Below are 22,275 nucleotides of genomic sequence, written 5' to 3' on the forward strand. Positions count from 1 at the left end.
AACCAGCGCGCCTTGTTTCCGGCTCTAAGATACCACGAAAAAATTACCGAAGGCGGACGTTCCTGAAGCCATGGCAAACTTTTTTCGCAGCAATTCGAAAACACTTTCTGCGTATAGTCCATCTGTGTACGCACATAAGCAAAAAATTTTAAGATATTTTTTTTTCTGCATCTGAATGATTCTCATCATATTCTTTCCACCAAAAAGTTTTAAATATTATTGGTACATGGTCAGTCTGCTCATCACAGAAAAATAAATGTTTTTTAATCATGAAAAATATTCTGTTGTAATATTTGTTTGTACTAACACGGTCATTCCAGGCCTACTGTGATAATCACGGACGCGGGCCTAAATTTCAGGCCTGTGCACAGCCTTTAATGTTATGACTGTTTGAATATCAGGTGGAAGACAAAAAACATTTTCCTCGTTGCATTTTTTTTTTTTTTTTCACTTTTCAAGCGTGAAATTCAAACCGTTAGAACTTCTGCTCAAATGCAAGTAGAATGACGGTGTCAGCCCACCACGTGTGTGGACAGCGACGTGTTTCCGCGCTTATTTTTTCCCTCCGCAATATTTCTCTCTACCAGAGGGAGAAAACGGGTGTGAACACGTGTCGTGCTTGGCCCTCAAGTCTTATTGCAATCCCTGAATTGTGCACAATTCCCTGCTGCCCTCTTCAGCTGCAGCTGTGTATCTGTGTTTCCTTCTTTTCAAGCAGCAGACACAGAAAGTAAATACACGTAAAGTCCCAAAATAGGTTTTCTACACTTGATTGATTGATTGTAGGGTTTAACGCGCCGACGCAACGCAGGCGATGAGGCGCGCCGTAGTGGAGGGCTCCGGATTAATTTTTACCACCTGGGGATTTTTATCAATCGCCGAAATCTCGTACACACGGGCGTTTTTGCTTTTCGCCTCCATCAGAAAAGCGGCTGCCGCGGCCGGGAATCGAACCCGCAACCTCGTGCTCAGCAGCGCAACGCCTTAGCCACTGAGCCACCGCGGAGGGTGGTTTTCTGCACTTAAAGAGGCTGTGCAGACAAAACACACATTTGCTTTATTCGAAAGATTGCCTCGTTAGAATCATACTGACAGCACGTTTAACGTACACTACGCTCCAATAAGCTACATAATTAGGAAAAAAAGGAATGGCCATATGACCCACTAGCTCATTTCCTGCAACAAAAACCTATGATGTCATATGTGCCCAGCTGTGCAATTGGCTGAGGCCAGCAAAAGCAAACGCAAATAAGGCGGGGCTTAAAAGCTTGCCAAAGGAGCTATTTGTGCTTAAATGCATATTCATTTTACAATAGTAAGAATGGCAGAGTAAACAGTGAAAGTCGTGAAAATACACGTAGACATAGAAGTACCGATGCACAATGCTGTTGGAACTGGGCGCACTATGCTTGTTTTACCTGCACAGCACTCCACTGCTGTGAAGTTGCCTTAACGGAGCCATGAAGAGAAAATACAACTTCGTTTAATTTGAAAGAACTAAAATTCAGTATCTCACTCAGCTCCATTACCGCCACAAAAGATGTTTTTCTAACGAAAAAAAAAAAAGCAAAAAGGATTTAAAAACTTTCAAATTTTGCGCCACAGTGACGTGTCATGAGCAAGAATGACGTCATACGGGCCAACAATAAAACATAATTTTCAGTGCGTTAACTGCACGTTAGCATTCAAGTGATGCAGTCAAATGGAACTAGAGGCCCCATTACAGACGTCCAGTCATGTGTTGTCGCGACAGGTGAGTTAGGCGGCCGCCAATCGCACAAACAAGGTTCCGTGACGTCATAGAAAAGTTGCGGGAAATTGGCTAGGGGGTCTCGACTGCTTCATACATTTTCTTTCACATCTCCGTTATTTGTTCGAAGATTGCGATGATATTGGTATGATTGTTATTGGGACTGAGCAGCCTTTCTAATAAACCCAACTTGTATTTTGCCTTCATGTCTCCTTTAAGCGACACTAGCCGATTGGCATAAGCGACGTTGCCTTGCATGACCTTCTTCATCGAGCATACACGATGTTTCACGAAACGATCACTTTCTACCATAACAAAAACAATTTCAGGAGCAAATATGGTCAAAAACAAAGCAACGGCGGACAACGGTCGGTGGCTGATTATGGCAGCGCCATCTCGGAGGACTGGCGGCAAGCAAGGCTGCAGAGCCGAATGACGCAGTGGAATTGAATACCCACCGTCGTGACTTCATTGTAGTCGTCACCAAAACACACAATTCGGCGGGAGAATCAAAATTTCCCCCTAAATTGATTAATTTCTCAGTGGGTACAGGCTCGTTTGCTGCCGGAGAAGCGCTGGGGCCACCATAAAACACAAAATCTTTCGAATAAAACAAACTCGTATTTTGTCTGCATGGCCCCTTGAAGTGCGTAGGTGAGCTGCACTTCAGGAGGCGGGCCACCATTCATGCCCCACAGAGAAACGTTCCATTGTTACTTGGTACGGCTTGCCAACAGGCTAAAAAGTTGCCTGTGGCTACAAAAAAATTTATCTTCAATGATTATTTAAACCCGCTTAATTATCAGAAAAACGGAGCTTCAACGGATTTCTAGGTAAGAGATTGTTTAGACCCTTGGTGGGAGACGAGCAAGGAAAAATAAATGCTACCCGTTTTTGTTCATTTCGGTTTTAACAGCGAAAAGAAACCGCGTGGCTGGCTAAGCGAAGTGGGAAAGGCCTGCTGGGGGCTGCTATGGCAGCACCCACTTCAGCACATGACTGTAGCTAGTGATTTCGCTCGAGTATACATCAGTGAGAAAACCTAACAAAACCACGAGAGACATGCGCGATATCGGCCATAACGAAGAAATATTTCATTAGCACGAGGCTCGAAACTCGAAATAGCTTAAAAAGCAAAATAAAAGAATCTAAACATTACAACCACCCCCTACCTGCAAAACTCAGGGGCTGTACAGGGCGACCATGCAGGTCTTTTGAAGCTGCCTCGAGAATTGAGAAAAAAATAGAGGGTGTCCTGAACGCCCTGCACAAGGGCTTCACAAGAGGCCGGTGCCCTGAGGACAATCTTTTAGCGGTCACACAGCCCACCAAACGCGTGCTGCAAGGGAAAATGCCAGGTCGTTGCCACATTCTTGGACATCTCAAACGCCTGCAACACAGCTGACAAAAGGCACCTTGGGTCAACATTTCAAGGGACTAGGTCTGGACGACGAGGATTTAGGCTTAGAGAATGGCCTGTTGGGGGGGAGGGAGACCTCACAGCGGAATGGGAGGGACATACGACAGACCCTGTTCCTAACAAGGGGCTTCCCCAGGGATGTCCGCTTTCTCCTCCCCTTTTCATGCTCTGCATCACAGGCATGCAACAAGCTCTGGCATAAGCTTTGATGTGTCCTTCCAACACATCAAAGAACGAGAGCGGGGACGAAATGCAAGTGTGATACATGCAGACAACACCAGATGTTAGTCAATGCTTTTGCCGAGAGCCTTCAGACACCTTGGCCTTCAAATAAATCAATGAAAAAGTCTGGCTCTGCTGTGGCAAGGTGGTCTCTACGAGGGTATCTGGAAACTGTAAGGGGGCGAAATATGGGTGGAAGAAAGGATTAAGTAACTGGACGTCACCCTGATGGTGATCCTGGGCTATGTGGAGGGTCTCGAGAAGAAAAAGCTGAAGCTACAAGCATCAGAGGGCCCAGAAATAATGACCAGGCCAGGTGTAGAAGGACGGGAAGCTGGGCTTGTTGGTAGACGTTCGACATTTCAAAAGTGATGTGCTGTTGTTTCATTCCTTTGTTGTCCGTTTCCTTCACACTGCTTCTGAAAGGCACTGTGGCCCTTCAACTGGTTTGACATACTGAGGGCACTCTTGGTAGAGAGTGATGGTGCCAGACCTCCCTATGGCACGACAGAAGGCATCCAGCTCGGCGAGAAATGCGCCTTAAGCTTGCGCGAAGATGACGTCTGATGGGTCACGGAGCACCAAGCAACACAGACGGTGGTCCAAGCTGACCCGAAAACTGCGGTCTGTCTACGGGTTCACAACCCCGTGTTTTGTGGGCAGCCATATGATGCCATACGATGCCCTGAGGGGCTTAGTGAACCGCCAGGAGGCAGAAAATTGGTGCGACGAGGCAGCCAAGAAGGTCCCAATGCAGTTTCAGTGCAGGGGAAAGCTGCCAATCGATCAGTAATGCTGCGTGTTACGGAAACTCGTAAGACAGCAAGCTTTCCGCAGAAACTAGGCTGAGAGCCTCTATGCAACCGGCATATGGAGGAAGACGGTTAGTGCTCCACAGCAGACCGAAGATGTGGCACGTGGAGAGATGTCAATTAGCCCCACATGTGGCAACAACGGAAGAGCTCAGTTTCAGAGCATGCGGCGGACACAAAATGTGGCTTGTGCCGAGAATGGCCACACCGTCACGGCCAACAAGATGACATCAGGACGGGAGGTGACGACAAACGGTGCAGCGGAAGTAATGTCATCACCTAGGGAGTACACCGCCCAGGTGGTAACTTCACGACTGGTTGAGCAAATGGCGGGCGTGTTGCACGGTGCCACGAACCTTGCTTCTTGCAGCGAAAGTCTTCTCTGTTTTCGTACCAGTCTTTAAATCCTTAACAACAAGGCTGTTACAGGCATGGACCAACAAAAGTTGCTCCCTCACTCTTCATTTTGGTCCACCCTCTTTCTTCAGCAACCTGTTTGCCTGTTTAATATTTTCATATAAGATGGCGTATGTTGCCTTAGACAAATTCCTTTCCAGCCAGAAAAGCATTGATGTTCAGAGGTTGGGCCGACCTCAGGAAGATAGGTATAAGGTTGCTCTCTGTAAGCTGGCTTTCCAACAATGTGACTTGCGCCGTGAAGCCAAAAAAAAAAAAAAAGAAAAAAGAAAATACAGGCGACAACTGAAGCAAACACAGTGAGAGGAAGCCGACGATGGCGATCAGGCCTTGGACACCAAGCGTAAGCAAGACGCCGTTGGGAAGCTGAATCAGTATAGCTACAATCCTGCTTAATGCCTCCCCAGTGCAAGGCACGGTTTCAGCAGGAATTTGCGGCGAACCCCTGACCCACGAACAGCTTCGCTGGTCATCTGCCTTCAGTGAGTGGAGCGGCACTCGTGGTTTTTTTTTTCTTTTTTCTTTTAACTAAGCAACGGGCAGTCCTTTGTTATAATATAATTTCCACCCCCCCCCCCCCCCCCAAGAAGGTACACACACCCACACCCACATAACCCCAGAAAAAAATAAATAAATGAAGCCGTTCCACCCAATGTGAAAGCTGTCGGAAGTGCAGAGCAGTGATTTGGTACGACAGGCTGTAGCGCCGTCATTCGCTTACTGCTACCACCCAATGCAATTCAAATTTCCCACCTTCGCAGTGCTCGCGCGCCTCCTGCCTGAAACTGCACCAGCGGGAGTTCTGTTCTTCTCGTGCTGCCTTTTCGTCCCGCACATGCCGGCATTGCAGTGCCACTTTTTTCGCTCACGATCGTAAAAACCAACCCAACGAGTGTTCCTAACCAAATGAACACAGGCACTGCCGGTTATATAAACAAATTTTGCCTCAAATGTACCTACAGCTTTCTTTGCATTAAACAACAGGGAGATGTATGACAAGCGCCAGCGGTTCACGAGTTTCGAACGCTTATGACCATATAAACCGTTCGGCTTTCGAAGCCTCTGCGTTACGCTGCGACGACGACGGAACGCCATGTGGCTCTACTTGGGTCCAGCGAGCGAGCTACGGTGACAAGGCGAGCCCCTCAAGTGCTCTGCACTTAAAACCAATCGAGCGATAGGAGAGGCACTACTCACAGTGGCGTTGGAGACTTGCAACATCTCCTCGAAGAGCGAGTCCTCCTGCTTGTGGCGACCACTGGTGTCCACCACGATGATCTCGAAGCCCTCGCCCTTGAACTTGTCCACGCCCTCCTGGGCTATCACCACGGGGTCCACCTCTGTGTAGCTGTGTGAGTAAGGGGAGGCATAATTGACTTCACACATCCAATTTACCATCCAATCCAATCCAATCCAATTTCCCGATTAGATGACCACATTGCCACTTTGGCAGATAATCTGAAAAATTCAAAACCGTACCAATCTTTAAGTGGACGGCCAATAAAACTACTTTACGAAGAAAGCATCGAAGTCAACAACAATGCAAGTTACCTTGCTGTCCAAACTCAAAAAACGACACCAGCGCAACCTTTATGTGTACTACTGCAACAATAATCCAATCCGTTTTTTTATTTTAATGTTTCGTGCAATTCGACCTCCATGCTTCCACTTTTATTTACCCTTTTTAATTGCCTAATCTATTGTAACCACGTATTGGTCTTTACAAAACTGCAGCTTCTGTTTGTCAAAATGTCTACAGTAGCCAACCGATTTTTTGGACCTGGAGGACAACGAAAAATAGCCTGAATTAAAGAGCAGTCCAAAAAATCCGTGAGTCATTACTCCTATCGGACACGTGGCGGTTCCTCGGGAGAGTCTGAAATACCCAGCAAGTCCAAATTTTAGGAGTCCGAAAAAAAAAACGGTTGGCTACTGTATAGTATTGTTTCTCTCTATTGGTAGCCGCTGCACTGTTCCAGTTCCTGTTGCTTTTACATGTCCTATTAGACTGCTCCTAAGTTGTCTACCAGCTGCTACCGTATTTTCGCGCATATAACCCGCCCCGGCATATAATCCGCACCCCCACTTTCAACCCACCAAAACAGAAAAAAAAATACTCGCACATTGCCCACACATTTGACACAGGAAAGGTTACACCAAAGCACCTGCTCAAGCAACACATCACATACTATGTAGACAGAAAAAGCGTATATCCCGCAAGTAGAATGCACTGACTGCAAGGCGAAAGTCACAGTTCAAGCAGTGTCATTGCTCTCGCTAGAGCTATCACCAGAGCTGCAGTCGTCACTATTGTACACAACGTCACCTTCACGGCACAACGCGCTTTGCTGTGAAGATGCACTGAAGGAGAAACCCCGCGTATTGTCCGCACCCCTACTTTGCCACTGAAATTTTCGCATTTCTGGTGCGGGTTATACGCGCAAAAATGCGGTATCTGCAAACTGGAACGTTTCCAAAGAGATTTCCCCCTTCCCCTGAAACCACAGATCGGTGACACATTGAGCGGTGCAGGAATTCACCATTCAGCAACGTTCAACACTTTTCTTTCAAGTTGAGCACCAGACCAAACTGACAACAGAGTGAGGTTCAAATCAGATTAGTTCAAATGATCAAATCAGATAGGTTGAAATGATCAAATCAGATCGGTTCTGATAATTTGATACGATCTGATCTGATCATCTGATCTGATCCGAAGGACATGGTGGCATAGACAGTGTTTCCCTGCCACGTTTCTGCCGATGGTGTGTAGGTATCAAATTTGGGACTCCAAGTCGAGTGCGAACGGTAAAAACTGACCTCAAATTGAATGTTTTTGAATATGAGTAGCTTTGCTTTGGTGTGTGTATAGCACTTCTACAACATAGCTAGAAAAAAAAATGGGGGGGGGGGGGGTAACCTGTCAAGGCTTTACACATCTGAGTGCACATGAACTAAAAAAAACAATGGCACAAAAAATTAAAAATAAGAGATTGGCACCACGTGGTAGAACAGTGGAACAACAAATTTTGACATACACGGCCACGAAGGAATGCGGGTGTTGCTACATTGCATGAATACATGGCGTATATACTTGATGGTCATCAAGCCATTGATGCTAGTGGCGGGTATGGCCTTACTGAATCCTCGCTCATTCCAGCATATTGAGAGTGAACTTCTGCCCATCAACTAATAAATATATTATACGCAAGTAACATTCCACTTCAGCCAGGAGTCAGCATAAACTCAGTCTGCACAAGGCTTACACATAAGCTTTCTTGCAAGTTCGCATGTCATGAGGCAGAGCCAACTCTTATTTTTTCAGAATTCTTAATTTCAATCAATTTTACTGTAAAATTCCGAGCAAGCGCCCCCAACCGTGCAACCGCCCCCCACCCACTTCAGTGCTAATTTTAAATTTTCACGCCGTTCCGGGAAAGCGCCCCCTCACCCGATCCCTCCGCGCAGTCATCACGCACCGCGCGCAGGCAACACTGCAGCTTGCCGCATCCAGTCTAAGAATCCAATCCAATCGAATCCAACTTCAACTTTGCTTCCCAAATGCTACGCGCTATTTGTTTCTTCGTTTTGGCGGTGATAGGTCATGCATTCCTACACAGTTGCAAAGAAAATCGAGGTGATCCGATGGCATCGAGAGCACGGGAAAAACGTGCACCAGACCTCTCAACAATTCAAGCTCGACCGAAAGTGCATACGGGAATGGGAGAAGAAGTTCGACAATCTCCTGCAGCAATGTCCTTTGACTCCGAGGACGGCGACCTGCACAGCGGGCTGGCAGATGTCGAAGCCGTGCCGCCAGAAGACCAGGGCGGACTGCAAGCCGAGTGCGGCGAACTTTTTTTTTGCTACTGACTCTGAGGATCGAAAGTGACGAACAGCAGTAAGATCAAGCCGTGGTACCCAAAGACCAGGACAGCAGAGTGCTGCGAACTTTTTTTTTTGCTGCTAAGTTTTTCAAACGCTTCCTCAGCCTGCGGTTCGACAAGGGGCATATCTGCGGGCGGTACGAGACACGGAGCAGTAAGGGCTTCTTACCCCACGACTCGGCACACTCCAAGAACGTGAAGCGAGAGATTGTAACCATGGCTCTGCGCTCCACCATTGAGAAGTCCTGCGCGCATCAGATGACATCGAGCTGCAACCGGCAGGTAACCAGGCTGCGTAACGCCGGCTATGCGGAAAGCCTCCTGGCGGCTGTGAGCGAAAGCCTACTACAGCGTGTGAAGGGAAGAAATAAGAGGAGACAGAACGTGCAGCGCACGAGAGGGAATACCGTGGTAGTTCCCTATGTACATGGCTTCGCCCACAACCTAAAAAAAAACCCGCCCGCATCTTCCCACGGGGGGAACTCGAGTAAATGCGTCACAGAGTGGTGGGGGTATCGCGTGAATGTTGCGTAATTGGGTATGGTTTGGGAATGCTTAATTGTTATTTCGTCTTTATTATTCTTATTTATTGAATGAAGGAGAAGCGAAGGCAAGGAGTGTAAAGTTAAAGTCTGCCTTTATTGCTTGGTGCCGTCAAGCAAAGCGTCAAGTCAAGCGAAAGCCAAGCAAAGACGCCCTTGACTGAATTCCGAACGCGCGCTCCGCCGCTTATATACACATCGCCCGCGTTCGAGGGAGAGGAGTACGGGGGAGAGACGCGCATCCGCACACTTCCGTACACAAGCGCACGAACTTTCCACGCACCCACCACGCCATTATCACGTGTACACGCCCGGCCGCCGTTACTGTTGAGCGCGACGCAGCGCACGGGTAGCTACGACGCATGCGCGCACAGACGCGCTCGACCCGCACCGCCGCAGCTGTTGTTGAGAGCGAGGAGGGTACGGGGGAGAGACGCGCACCTGCGCCTCGACGCGACGCGCATGCGCAGTGAGCGTGTGGACGGCGCCGACCACATCGACGAGTGACATCGTGAGCCTAAGAAATGCTCCGCATTTAAAATTGCAGCCAGGCAAGTTGTGTTTGTTGTCTGCAGTGCCCCCAACAAGGCGTATCAAATGCGCCGACGCGTAAACAACGAAGCAAGAGGGGAGACATGCACCACCAACCATCGAACAAAATATGCCGAATGCCAGAATAAAGCCGTATACAGCATCCCATTATCATGCAAAAAAGTCTACGTGGGACAAACTGGAAGGTGCATTAATGACAGGGCACGTGAACATGCCGCTTCACTCAAGACAACGTCATCCGGCCACTTACCATCCCATTGCAGCACTTGCCCCAAATGCACGGCGCGCATCGACGAGATCAACGTGCTTCGAAAGAAACGCAATCGCCTCGCATGTGAGGTCGTCGAAGCAGTAGCCATCAGCAAGAAAGGTGACAAGTGCGTAAGCACAGCTTCCGTGGCGCTGACAGAGAAAGAACTGGAACTGCTTAGCGATTATCCCATTAACTAATCTCGGAAAAAAGAGTGTCGCGCTGTGCCAATGTTGTGCAATGTTTCATGTATATATGTTCCCGCTTTTTGTTAGTAAACTCAGTTGATAGTCAGCACTGTGTCCGTGTTTCCTTCCTAAGTCCTGTCGTTTTTTTGTTCAAGCTGAAATTTCAAGTCGATATGGAAAACCAACTCGCCCAAACCCAAGCAATTCTTCCAAAGTAACTAACAGTAACATCTTTTGCGGAAAAAAGTTCGCCTTCCTAATAAAAGTTTAAAACCACGCGCACTGCGTTTTTTTTTTCATAAGAACAATTGTGGCCGCCATCTTGAATTTCGGTGCTGTTCCGAGATAGCGCCCCCCTCCACTTAACCGGTAATTTCGACTTGCTGAGGGGGGGCGCTTGCTCGGAATTTTACGGTAATTGATTGAAATTCAATCAAATTCAATTCAAAATTCAGATTGAAATTCAAATTCAATTTCAATCAAATTTAATTTCAATCAATTAATTTTAAGGCTATACATGCCAGTTCTAAACAGTAAGGACTTCACCCCAAACTGAATCAAATACCAACCACTTTTCCCGAAATATCTCAAGTTTCAAATATTCCCACACCCATTTCTTTTTTTAAAATGAACAAGGTAACTTTACAAAAAAAACCCAGAAAACCATACAGCCTAAGTAGCGTGCAGTGTACACAATACAACCATTATATTATTATGTTTCCAAACCTATATTAAATGATTTCATATGCTTTCATTCATTGCCAGTGATGTAATTTTTGAAAAGCTGTTGTTTCCCGTAGGTCAGCATTTGCGCAACCAACCTGGCCTACAACACATTTTTTTCCCTGCTTTGCCATCTTTTCACTGTACAGCTCTTGTTTCTACGAGCCTTACAACCCCAATCACCACCTGTAACGGCTATTTCAGTGAACGAAAGGCTCACCATGGCTTTGGCTTGGCTCCTGATGGCATGACAAGTCACGCGATGAGCGTATGACATTAACTAAGGCGTTATAAGCATAATGTGTTATAAGTTTAAAGGAAAGAAACCTAAAGTGGCTGAGATGGCATTGTGGCCCGCGTGTAGTGTTGGTGCAGAAGACAGCCACTGTACGAGACGCTCACAAATTCATAAATAGTGAGACTGGTGCTGTCACCTATAACCGCGCGAGATTTTGCTACGTCTGGAGCCGCAATACATCATAAACTCGAGTCTGGGCTTCTTTTTTTTTTTTACCCCTGGATAAATGAAAGTGTATTTAAGTTTTCGAGCGAATTAACCAGGACCTCCTCCACAGTCCCACCATTCATAAAAAATGGCCCCCTCTCATTCAAAGCTAGAGACTAGTTTATAACAGTCATCTCTACCCTGTGTGGTTTCCATTGTCGTGGCCCTATCATCAGCACCCACAAAGCTCTACCCATCACTGTTTTGCAGGCTGTAATGTAGCAGCCGTCCGAAACCAAAACCAACTACAGAACGCCAACTCTAAAAAGTGTCACTCAAAGCCCCCTGCCTCACTCAAATTACGAACCAATCAGCTCCGTGATCACAGTTTCGATGAGTTATTGTGTCAGTGTGCTTGGGAAAAGGTAATGCAAGAAAACTGTCCCATTTCACTGAGAATAACAATAAAAAATTCCAAAATTCGAGCATTTTTTTTTCAGGCAGTGCATTTTTACGTGTGAGCAAATATGTGCCACTGTTTCATGCGCTTTATTAATCATGCCTACTGAGACCGCAACAATTCATCAACAACTCCCCTGCACACAATTCCCCCCCGTACATACTTTGGCCATCAAGCCTTGTAAAGTTAGTTAGCTTAAAAACTTTCGAAATCACGAGATACCTGAGCATTATTTTAGGCAGACATTCAGGTGAGCCGTAAAAATAAATTAAATGATTTATAGTGACAGAAAACTTTACGAGTGTGCACAAACTACAAAAGGAAACAGGCAAGTTTCAAGCCCTCGACCACTCTTTACCAAATACAACTAGGCGACGGGTAACCAAGTTTACTACTTCAAGCTTCTTGATGGATTCACAGTAGTCACTTATAAAAATATTACTTGAAAGTGTGAGCTTACTTTATATGCGGAATCCAAAACAGAGGGAAGTAAAGACTAAGTACAGCCAGGAAGCCATACATTACCAGACAACTTTTAAAAAGGCTAAATATGCCCTAGAACTAACTTCAATTTACAAGCTGGTCCATCCACTTTTTTAAGATGGTATGCCGAACGTCTTTTGCGAATACCAGTGTTTGCTTTACAAGCTAGGTAACTTTTCTCTTTGGCAGAAGCGCTAACTGCGTTTGAAGGCTCAAAAAGACGGGGGAAAAAAAAAATTAACCCCGCCCCTCACCTTCCGTAGAAGGGAATGCGTGCCTTGGTGGCGTTCTGCTTGAGCTGGTCGAAGGCACCCGCCCGGAAGGTGTCCGCACACACCAGGCACGTCTTCCAGCCCTTCTTCAGGTAGTGGTAGGCCAGCTGCACAAAGGAGGGGAGAGGGAAGCGGTTTTAAGAACAGGCCACACTTCGTAATAGTCTTGTAGTTTTAGTTAACTCTTTCGTTACGGTGCCATAAGCCATCGGACACAGAGTTCCGATGACTTAAAACGTCCCGCGAGAACTCAAAACGGCGCCTTGCAGACAATTATCGCCATATGGCATATTTACTGGCGACTACTTTTTCAGTTTCAGTTTCGTTTGTTTACTTCTTGAGAGCGGAGGCCATGTTGTGAGCGAAATTTGAACACAAGGTAACTTGCGGAAGTGGTGTCCAGTTCAAGCCACCACACTCCGCAAAGGCCGTCTATCGTCCCTGCCACTTCAGCAGCTGCTGCTGCTGATTATTCTGACACCAGCAGCAGTGATGACTCCAGCAAGGACATGGGATCATCATCGTCATCATCATCATAAATGGGAGAGGCCTTTGCCCTACAGTGGGCATAGATCGGCTGATGATGATTACGAGGACGACGACAAAAGAAGAAGAAGAAGTAGAAAAAGGAGAAGCACATATTTGAGCACAAGTGTCACAAGGACACACCTTTTTTACACTCCTGAATTTTGTGCAACACCAGCCGAAAAGGATGGAGAAGAGAAGAAACTGCAAGATGTTCTATGGAAAACGAAGGCAGAACCAACGTCTTTTGCTCCCCTTGCAATGTCTACCTTTGCTTCCTGCCAGCACGCCACTGCTTCACTGAGTGGCCTTCAAGGCTGCTAGATTGAAGGGCATTCAAAAATACAGAACACGATGTACAGGACTGGTATATATATGAAATGATAGCTAAGGAACATAGGAACAATTTGTATATTCCGGATTTCCTAAAATAATTTTCTGCCTGAGTACAGTCACATATTTGTGTCATGTTTATACTTTCTGTGTACTTTTTTTTTTGTTTATTTCACAACCAAACTCTCAATAATTGTACTTCTCACAATACTGCCGCTATGCATCGGAAAGGGCAAAGTACTAAGCAACAATTTCGTGTATAACAATGCTTGAATGCGTCCAGTTGCTCAAGACAAAACAGTTTTTTGTGGAAGCACCCAAAATTGGTCATATTTTTTCGCCATAACGAAAGAAGTCCTCGATGTTGCAAAGATATTTCTTCGGGCACCTAGAGGGGCTTTGGAGGCAAATACCGCATTTACACGATTGTAGGTCGACCCATTTCTCCAAATTTGAAAATATGATGTTGCGGGGTCGATTCATAATCAAAGCTGAAACTTCTACCGCCAGCAATGACAAGCCAAATGAGAAATCCAGGACGCAATGCCATAGTTGCAACAGTGCATTTCCTTTCTGACTCTACCTGTTGCATTTGCAGCTATTCTGAACGAATGTTCGCAACAAACCACTTGGGTACATCACCGCAATACTGCTAACAAGGCCGTATTTGGTGCTTTGTAGCTGCAAAACAACAAAAATGGTGCAACATGTATTTAAAGGAGCCATGAAGAGAAAATACAACTTAGTTTAATTTGAAAGAACTAGGATTCAGTATCTCACTCAGCTCCATTACAGCCACAAAAGATGTTTTTTTAACGAAAAAAAAAAAGCAAGAAGTTTTCAAATTTTCAAGTTTTCAAAAAAGCTTTCAAATTTTGCGCCACAGTGACGTGTTATGAGCACGAATGACGCCATACGGGCCAACAATAAAACACAATTTCCAGTGCGTTAAATGCACGTTAGCATTCAAGTGATGCAGTCAAATGGAACTAGAGGCCCTATTACAGACGTCCAGTCATGTGTCGTCACGACAGGTGAGTAAGGCGGCCACCAATCGCACAAACAAGGTTCCGTGACGTCATATTGATTGATTTGATTGATTGTAGGGTTTAACGCGCCGACGCAATGAAGGCAATGAGGCGCGCCGTAGTGGAGGGCTCCGGATCAATTTTGACCACCTGGGGATCTTTAACGTGCACCGAAATCTCGTACACACGGGCGTTTTTGCTTTTTGCCTCCATCAGAAAAGCGGCCGCCGCGGCCGGGAATCGAACCCGTGACCTCGTGCTCAGCAGCACAACGCCTTAGCCACTAAGCCACCGCGGCGGGTCCGTGACGTCATAGAAAAGTTGCGGGAAATTGGCTAGGGGGTCGCGACTGCTTCACGCGTTTTCTTTAATATCTCCGTTATTTGTTCCAAGATTGCGATGATATTGGTATCATTGTTATCAGGATTAAGCAGTCTTTCTAATAAACCCAACTTGTATTTTGTCTTCATGGCTCCTTTAATGTAGGTGATAGAGAGCAACCCTGGCTTTCATTTGTTAAAGTTTGAAAAAAAAAAAAAATCGAAGACGACCCCCTTTTTTTTTACTTGCCTTTCAGAATATATCAAAATGTGTTACCTTGCTGCAGAACAGGGCTTTTTTCATAGTGAAGCGTCTTGGCTCAAAGATTGAACAAGGAAAGAAGAATAACCCTAAAAAATTGCAACTACCTAAGTTGTTTAGATTCCGAAAAAAAAAAAAAAGTGCCCGTTCGGGCAATTTTCAAAGTTCTTCCCAATTTGGAAATTTTTAATAAAAGGAATTCGCTCTGCAAGCCAAACATTGATACGTGTGTTCATCTGCGAGTATGCAGAGTCTTCACATAAAATGAACTAGGGCGATAGCTGCGGATGTTTTTGTTTCACAGCGGTAAAAGTTTCCAATTTTCCGTGAGCCGCTCAACGCGCCAGCAACCCGAGTTGGCTTTGGAAATTTTTTTGAGAAAGGGAAACATCTTTTTCCACAAAAGAACTTCACGTATGTTTTTCCCTGTGCATAAGGAGCCATATAAAAAATTTTCGTCAAAATTAAAGACGTCGACCGGACATGCCTGTCCGATGTCTCGTGAAAACACCACCCAGGAGCAATTGCATGCCATATGTTTTGCCTTTCTCAATATCATTACTAATGGCTGCACTGCTGTGGGAGCAGCTTTGGTGAGCCAACCTCTCCACTGAACTTTTCCCTTCACACCAACACTTAGGGCACGAACACACGAGACACTGCAAAAGCAAGAGCTAAACAAAAAAAATTCCCTCGGCACTTCAGACTGCCTACACACCTCGAAGGCAAAGGCCTAGCAATTATCAGACACCTTCACTGCCACTTCCTAGTGTTAGTTTGTGTTAACGCTTGCGACGACAATTACAGTCACTTTGCGAATTATATTAGACACTTAAAAGCCAACTGCACTCAAAATTTCGACCTCTTGAAAACACAATTTCCGTACAGTCTGCTAAAAAAGAAAGCAACGTGCAGAATACAACAGCTGAAATATGCGCGTGGACGCCGCAAGTGGCCAGCAAAAATCGGCGATTTTGAAACCAAAATCGAGAAGAGCGCGGCCATTGAAGTAACGTTGCAGCCGTCCAGCGAGCAACCGGACGGTAAGCAGCTTGGGAGCAAGCCTGCGCGCAAGCTCTACGCGTGCACGGGGCAGCACATGGGTGAAGCGTGCGGAGCAGAGCTCGACCGGTTCTCCAGCTGCGTGGCTGGCCAGAGGAAGAAGCCCCCGCCAGCTGGAACGTCACATCACAGGCGCGTCATGGCTGTTTGCACGATCCGCCGGCAGGTGCAGCGTGGTTCTCAGCGGCAGAGCTCTTGTAAACGCTTCTGACTGATTGACGAGGCGTTTGACGGGGCTACCACTCATGTCCAGCTCCAGCTGACTTCGTGGTACTTACTACGCATTAAAGGGACACTGAAGTGATTTGTAAACATTGCGGGATTACTAGCGCAAATTATAGTCCGGAGTCTATAGGCCATGTTTCGACCACTCTGAGCGCGTTTACGCGAATTTATTTAGTAGAAAAAGCAATTCGAAAATGCTGTCCTCCTCTCTGCACCCTCGCCCATTTTTTGTGGCGTTTTCGTGTGACGTCACGAGGAGATGAGCTGGCAATTGGCTGCGCCACTGCACGGTTCGCCGACCTTTCGATCGAGTCAGTCGGCACAGCGTTTAGACCGCCGGCCGCCGACAGGTCGTCGCAATTGGCTCGCTCAGTTGAAACTAAGCCACCACACGTTTGTGAATGAAAGAATGTGCCTTTCTTTACTTTGTTAGTTTGTGCACTGTATCTAGCTCCAACTCAAGTCAAGGTCGCCTCACACAAGCGCTGCACAAGGGCACATGCGACGCTTCGCTGACTTTACACTAGTAGGAAAATCTAAGGCCACTTGAAGGCAGGAGAAGAGTCAACGAAGTCAATATTGGTACTAAGAAAATAAAATCAACTGAAACTTTTATTGTACAGCGCGAAACTAGGGAGCCGGAAGCACTTTTTTGCGCTGGGTGAACAAGCACAGCGGCCAGCAGCACGACCGCACATCTGCAAACGCTTTTCTGTCCAAGAAATGCAATTGCTAGACGTGAGATATTGTGGAAGTTTGGGGGACGCTTACTGCACGGGCGCTATACAATAAATAGTCACCTAAGGTACTTCAAATGCTAAAAATTAATAAGTGTAAACTGGTTATACATTATATACCTTATATATCCAGCCTCGGCAGAGCTGGCCTGTGGCCGAGTGGTCTAAGGCGCTATATTATCGTTTTGCAAGTTGCAAGTTCGAATCCCCGAGGGCGCATCGTTTTTTTTTTTTTTTTTTGCCAGTTGATTTGTTCGTTTTCGGCCGATGTTTTCTAACCTGAGTTCACCATTTTTGGTCCGTAACGTTCACTGCTCCATAAGCGAGTTCGCAGAACGCGCCATGACTTACACTGACGCGCTAGCGAGTTCTTGTTGGCGTGCTGTTCCCACAAGCACGGACTGCTTGCGGGCAGTGGGCACAGGCCAGAATCAGCACACCCTTGGCCTGGTGCGAACACGCCTTTTACAATACAGACGTGAGTGAGGCAAGCTCCGAATATGCAGGAAAAGCGCATGGCATTTCAGCGTCTGCGGTGACGCGGAGGTCGTTCATCTACTGCGTGGGCCTCGGCTAGTGATCGCTACAATTCCAAGCCGTCGTGAGATGCCTGTCGTAGGCATTTTACAGCTGAAAGCATGGCAGAAGCGCGGTATGGAGATTATTGAGATATCGAAAATACCCATCAGATAACGTCGGATGTCAAGCATGTTGTTTTACAGAACCGAAACCGAAACTTGTTTGCATGCTAATCTTGGACATCGTCCAATCACGGTGCCACCTCCTCCCGACATCACAGCCTTTAGTTGGTGCGGCCGCCACAGACTGCGCATGGTAATAAAATAATTACAGACTTATCAACCCGATGAACGATAAAAAGTGTGTTAATTTGAGCCAGTCTACGCAGTGCAAGCAAAACCGGGAGCTTGACAAATTAACTTCAGTGTCCCTTTAAGGCTTTCACATTATAACAAATCCTGAAAGAGGACGCCTCATTGGAGGCAGAAGGTGGGGGGCGGTTTCACCTTTGTGCAGGTGGTGGTCTTGCCGCTTCCCTGGAGGCCGACGAACATGATGACGTTGTTCTTGCCCTTGGTAGGCTGCCACGCCTTCACACCCGGGTCCACCAGCTGGAAGGAGCACAGGGGGGAAAGGCAGTGGTCAGCTCTGGGGCACAGTGCACTACCCAAGGGAACGTCCAACACCAATGACAAAAAACAAACAAAAAAATCTTTGTAGACAACTATCATAAAGTTCCGAGCGAACGCCTACCCCTGAAGCCTTGCCTACCCCCGTTTAGAGGAGAAATATTCAATTTACTAAAAAAACCCTAAAGTTTACCCACCCTCTAAAATCGATGGCTTTACCGCAGATCAGTGAACAAAATAAGCGTGAATCATCCATTCGTGAGTTGATTTGGTCACCTATTTGTCCTTTCCATGATAGACCCGAAAGTTCGCCCATCTGATATTGTTTCATTATATCTCCGCAGTTTTGGTTAGCCGTGCGGCCACATTTTTCCAGTAAATTAATTACTTTCTCAGTAAATAAAGCATCATTTGCATTCGGACAAGCGCTGGGGACACTATAAAACACAACATCTTTCGAATAATGCAAACTTGTATTTTGTCTCCATGGCTCAACCTAATTACACTTAATGTCATCTTTCGTGTACATGTGGCACGTGTGTCTTTTGTAGTGAACAAAACGTGTATATCGTCTTCCCGGTCCCTTTGATGTGACAGACAAGCTATCAAACGTGCCGCGGCCAATGGGAGGTTTAGGAGACCTCTCTCACTGCCACGGACACAGCCCACCAGCTTTTTGTCCCATCAACGCGCCAGTTAACCGTTGGCAAGTGTTGGCAAAAATGCCTCTGTGTGTACGCAACACAGGGCGAGCGCTGGGAGGAGTTGTACAAATGATGACGATGATGTTTGAATGTTAATGGCGCAAGGCCAACTAGGGCAAAGAGCGCCAAGAAAGCGTTCTGATGAATAGGTGACAACTAATATTGGTTAGAGGGAGTTGTACAGGGCGAAAAATACAAGTGCTAAGCACTCGCCAGTATATGCCTCCACAGGTATGTGCTACGTGTTGCCGTCCCTTGGACAGGAACACGTTTTTCACCTTTCTTGCTAATAGCCCTGAATTCCTTTTTTTTTATATCTAGCAAAAAGCTTAAAGCTTTTCTGTGTGTGTTTTCTTTAATATTGGACCCTATAGGCTTACAAACGAAGAACTGAGCTTGTGGTGCAAGTAAATAGCAATTTAGAGGCGTAACATTAAATAAGGTTACCGTACTTACCCAATTCTAACGCGCACTTTTTACCGGAAAAATAGGCCGAAAAATGGCATGCGCGTTAGAATCGGATACGAAACCGAAATTGCCGCAACAGCGGAAATTTCGTCCCACCCATCGCCATCGCCATCTCAAGATGGCACCAACGTTTTTAGCAACAATTTTTCGGACGCATGAAGCATAGGGGCCTGGGCTTTTCTATCGGCGTTCACACAAATAGTCAAATCGTTCCATTTGTGCGCTTGATAACAGCAATGGCAGCAGCGGCTCTCTCGCGTTCAAAACAAGCGGTCGGCTGATGGGTGCGCCTCTGGGGAAGCTCGCGGGATGGGCGTGCGAGGCATGGGCCACGATCCCATCGACCATGGTTGAACGTTCGTTCAGAAGTGTGGCATCGCGAACGTGCTTGACGGCACTGAGTACGAGATGTTGTGGTCAGCGGAGAGCAACGAGGAGCGAGATGAGTGGGATTACTTCGGGAAATAAATCGCCCGTTTCTCTCGCATTCGTTTTTCTTGCTCACAAAGTTCCGTGCGCGTTACAATGGGACGTGCACGTTTTTTCGTTTCGTTTTTTTTTTTTTACAGGAAAATCGGGTGCGCGTTAGAATCGGGGGCGCGTTAGAACTGGGTAATTACGGTATTAGGCAATTAAATTTTCAAATTCAATCAGAAAATGATTTCTTATTGTTTTCCTAAATTTTAGAACCAACTGAGCCCACACGCAAAGGATAAAGCCGGTGTTGCAAGTACTACTTTTAGATTCACAGCCGTGCAATCAAACTAGGTCTTCAGTCCTTGGGGTCACCCTGATGTCAAGTTTGGCCTTCACTACAATGCCTTCCTCTATCTAGCGTTCAACTTTAGCAAAAAATTAACAATGGTGATATGTATTGAAAGGGCATCCTTTAAGAATCACTTCCCAGAAAACTAGCTGCTTTGGCTTTGTTCTCAAATTGGTAGAAGAATTTTGGTTAATGTCCTAAATATAGGACAGCAGGGCCGAAAAGGTGATATGCTTTCTCAAAAACCTTAGAAAGGTTAAAGGCAGAAAAGGTTAAAATCCAGCGAGTGACAATTTTCGATTCAATGTCTCCCCAAGCTTCGCTTCCTGCGTGTTTATTGTGTGACACTGACATATTTTGTCACTGACGTGTGTACAATAAAAGAATGCCAACTTCTTTTTAAGACAGCTACAGCCTCCGCCCAAAAAAAAAAGATGCCAAGAAAGAATAATTTCAATTGAGGCCACAGGCTGCCAGGCTATCAATGCCTAACACTTGCGACATCAGTGCACAACAGTGAAAAGGCAGCAGGACGCTTTGGGTGCGTGAGCACGCCTTCTGTTATCACAATTTCCAGTACAATACCGCAACTTGGAAGGGGACTGGCTGGCATTTCAGTGCGAACAATCCTGCTTGTTAAGCAAAAGATGAGACACAACTAATAAAAAAATTAAAGCAGTCGGAAGTGCAGAGCAGTGACTCACCATAATGGGCTGTAGCGCCGTTATCTGCTCACTGCTACCACCCCATGCAATTCAAATTTCCCGCCTTCGCAGTGCTCGCGTGCCCCCTGCCTGGAACTGCACCAGCAGAAGTTCTGTTCTTTTGGTACTTGCTTTTCCCCGCCCCGTGTGCGAGCGTTGCACTGCCACTTTTTTTCGCTCCCTATTGTAAAAACCAACTCACCGAGTGTTCCTAACTAAATGAACACGGGCACTGCCAGTTAATCACGTATGTTTCGCCTCAAATGTACCTGCACTTTTCTTTGCACTAAACAACAGCGAGATGTATGACAAGCGCCAGCGGGCCACGAGTTTCGAACGCTTATGACTATTTAAATCACTTCACTTTCAACGACAGCCGCTACGACGAAACACCGTGTGGCTCCACTTGGGTCCAGCAAGCAAGCTACAACGACAAGGCGAGCCCCTAAAGTGCTCTGCACTTAAAAAGAATAAGCAGTGCAAGACAATGAAACACAAGAAGCAGAGTATGAACAGACATAGCACCAACTCAACTAAAATTCTCAACTGAACACAGTGCCATTTTCTGGCTAGCAACCAGCCAAGATGGCATCTAGCGCGCATCTAGTGCTGTTTATCCTTTCAAATGATGTCCAACTCGCCAAAACCTGTTTTAGGACTATCAGGTTCACGCACTGTAGACAAATGAAGCAAAGCACGCTTGTCTACAGCGAAGTCAAAGGGAATGAAGCACACTTGTCGTCTGTGCAGCAAACTCATCTGCCCTGCGCAAAACGACCGCTCACCTTGATGAGCTCCTTGAAGACGGCAGACTGGATCATCCGGCGCTTGTTCAGCCCGGCGGCCATTTCGTCAATGTCGATGACGGATCTGCGCCATGCGTCAACACTCTATTATCACCTGAAACGACCTCTGCCCTTTAGTCACACGGTAACCATCCAATAGACGGGATTCAGTGACATTCGTACAGAGGAATTTTGCTCCGTAGTTATAAACATTTTTCGAGCCTGCTGGCTCTGCAGCATTCAAAGTCCAGCATCAGGATTCGCAGAAAAGAAATATCTGCAGCAGAACAGACCAAAACAATGTCTACGTTTCGCTAATTCTGCCTCAAAGGCTGAAAACGACTTATCATACCAAGAAATACATGCATGTAATCTGAATCCTGGACTTGAGCTAAATAATCAAATAGTAAATGGCATTGATTGAAGACACACGCATGACTTCTACTAGTTGACCAACTTGTGGAATGTGGCTGTTTGTGTTTACTTTAAAATGTATATCCACGCCCTCAGACTCTGTACTAATATTTTCTTGAATTTCACATATTTTTAGAGACTCCCCCCCCCCCCCCCCCCCCTCCTCGAAAAAAATGTGGCGGCAATGAGCAGCTTTGGGCATAACAATGTTCACATGCAGCGGAAAACATAACAAAATAAACTAGAACAAGAAATCAAACCGAGGAAACCAGCCTACAATATGCTTCTGGCAGAACATACCCGCTACTCTAGTTTGAGTGAAACCTTGTCATTACGACATTTGTGAGTTGTGTAGGTTCTTCTATTTAAGCAAC

The 22,275-nt window shown here is 46.3% G+C and overlaps 1 protein-coding gene across 1 annotated transcript in view; it reads right to left on the bottom strand.

Annotated features, from left to right (window-relative positions):
* LOC144166420 (signal recognition particle subunit SRP54) overlaps positions 1–22,275 on the bottom strand; it is a 58,658-nt gene that overhangs the window by 32,663 nt on the left and 3,720 nt on the right. The window contains exons 3-6 of the mRNA XM_077695946.1: positions 21,488–21,572; positions 17,938–18,042; positions 12,403–12,527; positions 5,819–5,969 (exon numbers count right to left, since the gene is read on the bottom strand). Of these exons, the coding sequence (XP_077552072.1) occupies positions 5,819–5,969; positions 12,403–12,527; positions 17,938–18,042; positions 21,488–21,572 (466 nt within the window). The remainder of the gene's footprint in view (positions 1–5,818; positions 5,970–12,402; positions 12,528–17,937; positions 18,043–21,487; positions 21,573–22,275) is intronic.

The sequence above is a fragment of the Haemaphysalis longicornis genome, unplaced genomic scaffold (assembly GCF_048455015.1).
Source record: "Haemaphysalis longicornis isolate Haplotype H1 unplaced genomic scaffold, Haemaphysalis longicornis Haplotype H1 scaffold_17, whole genome shotgun sequence".
Classification (NCBI taxonomy): domain Eukaryota; kingdom Metazoa; phylum Arthropoda; class Arachnida; order Ixodida; family Ixodidae; genus Haemaphysalis; species Haemaphysalis longicornis.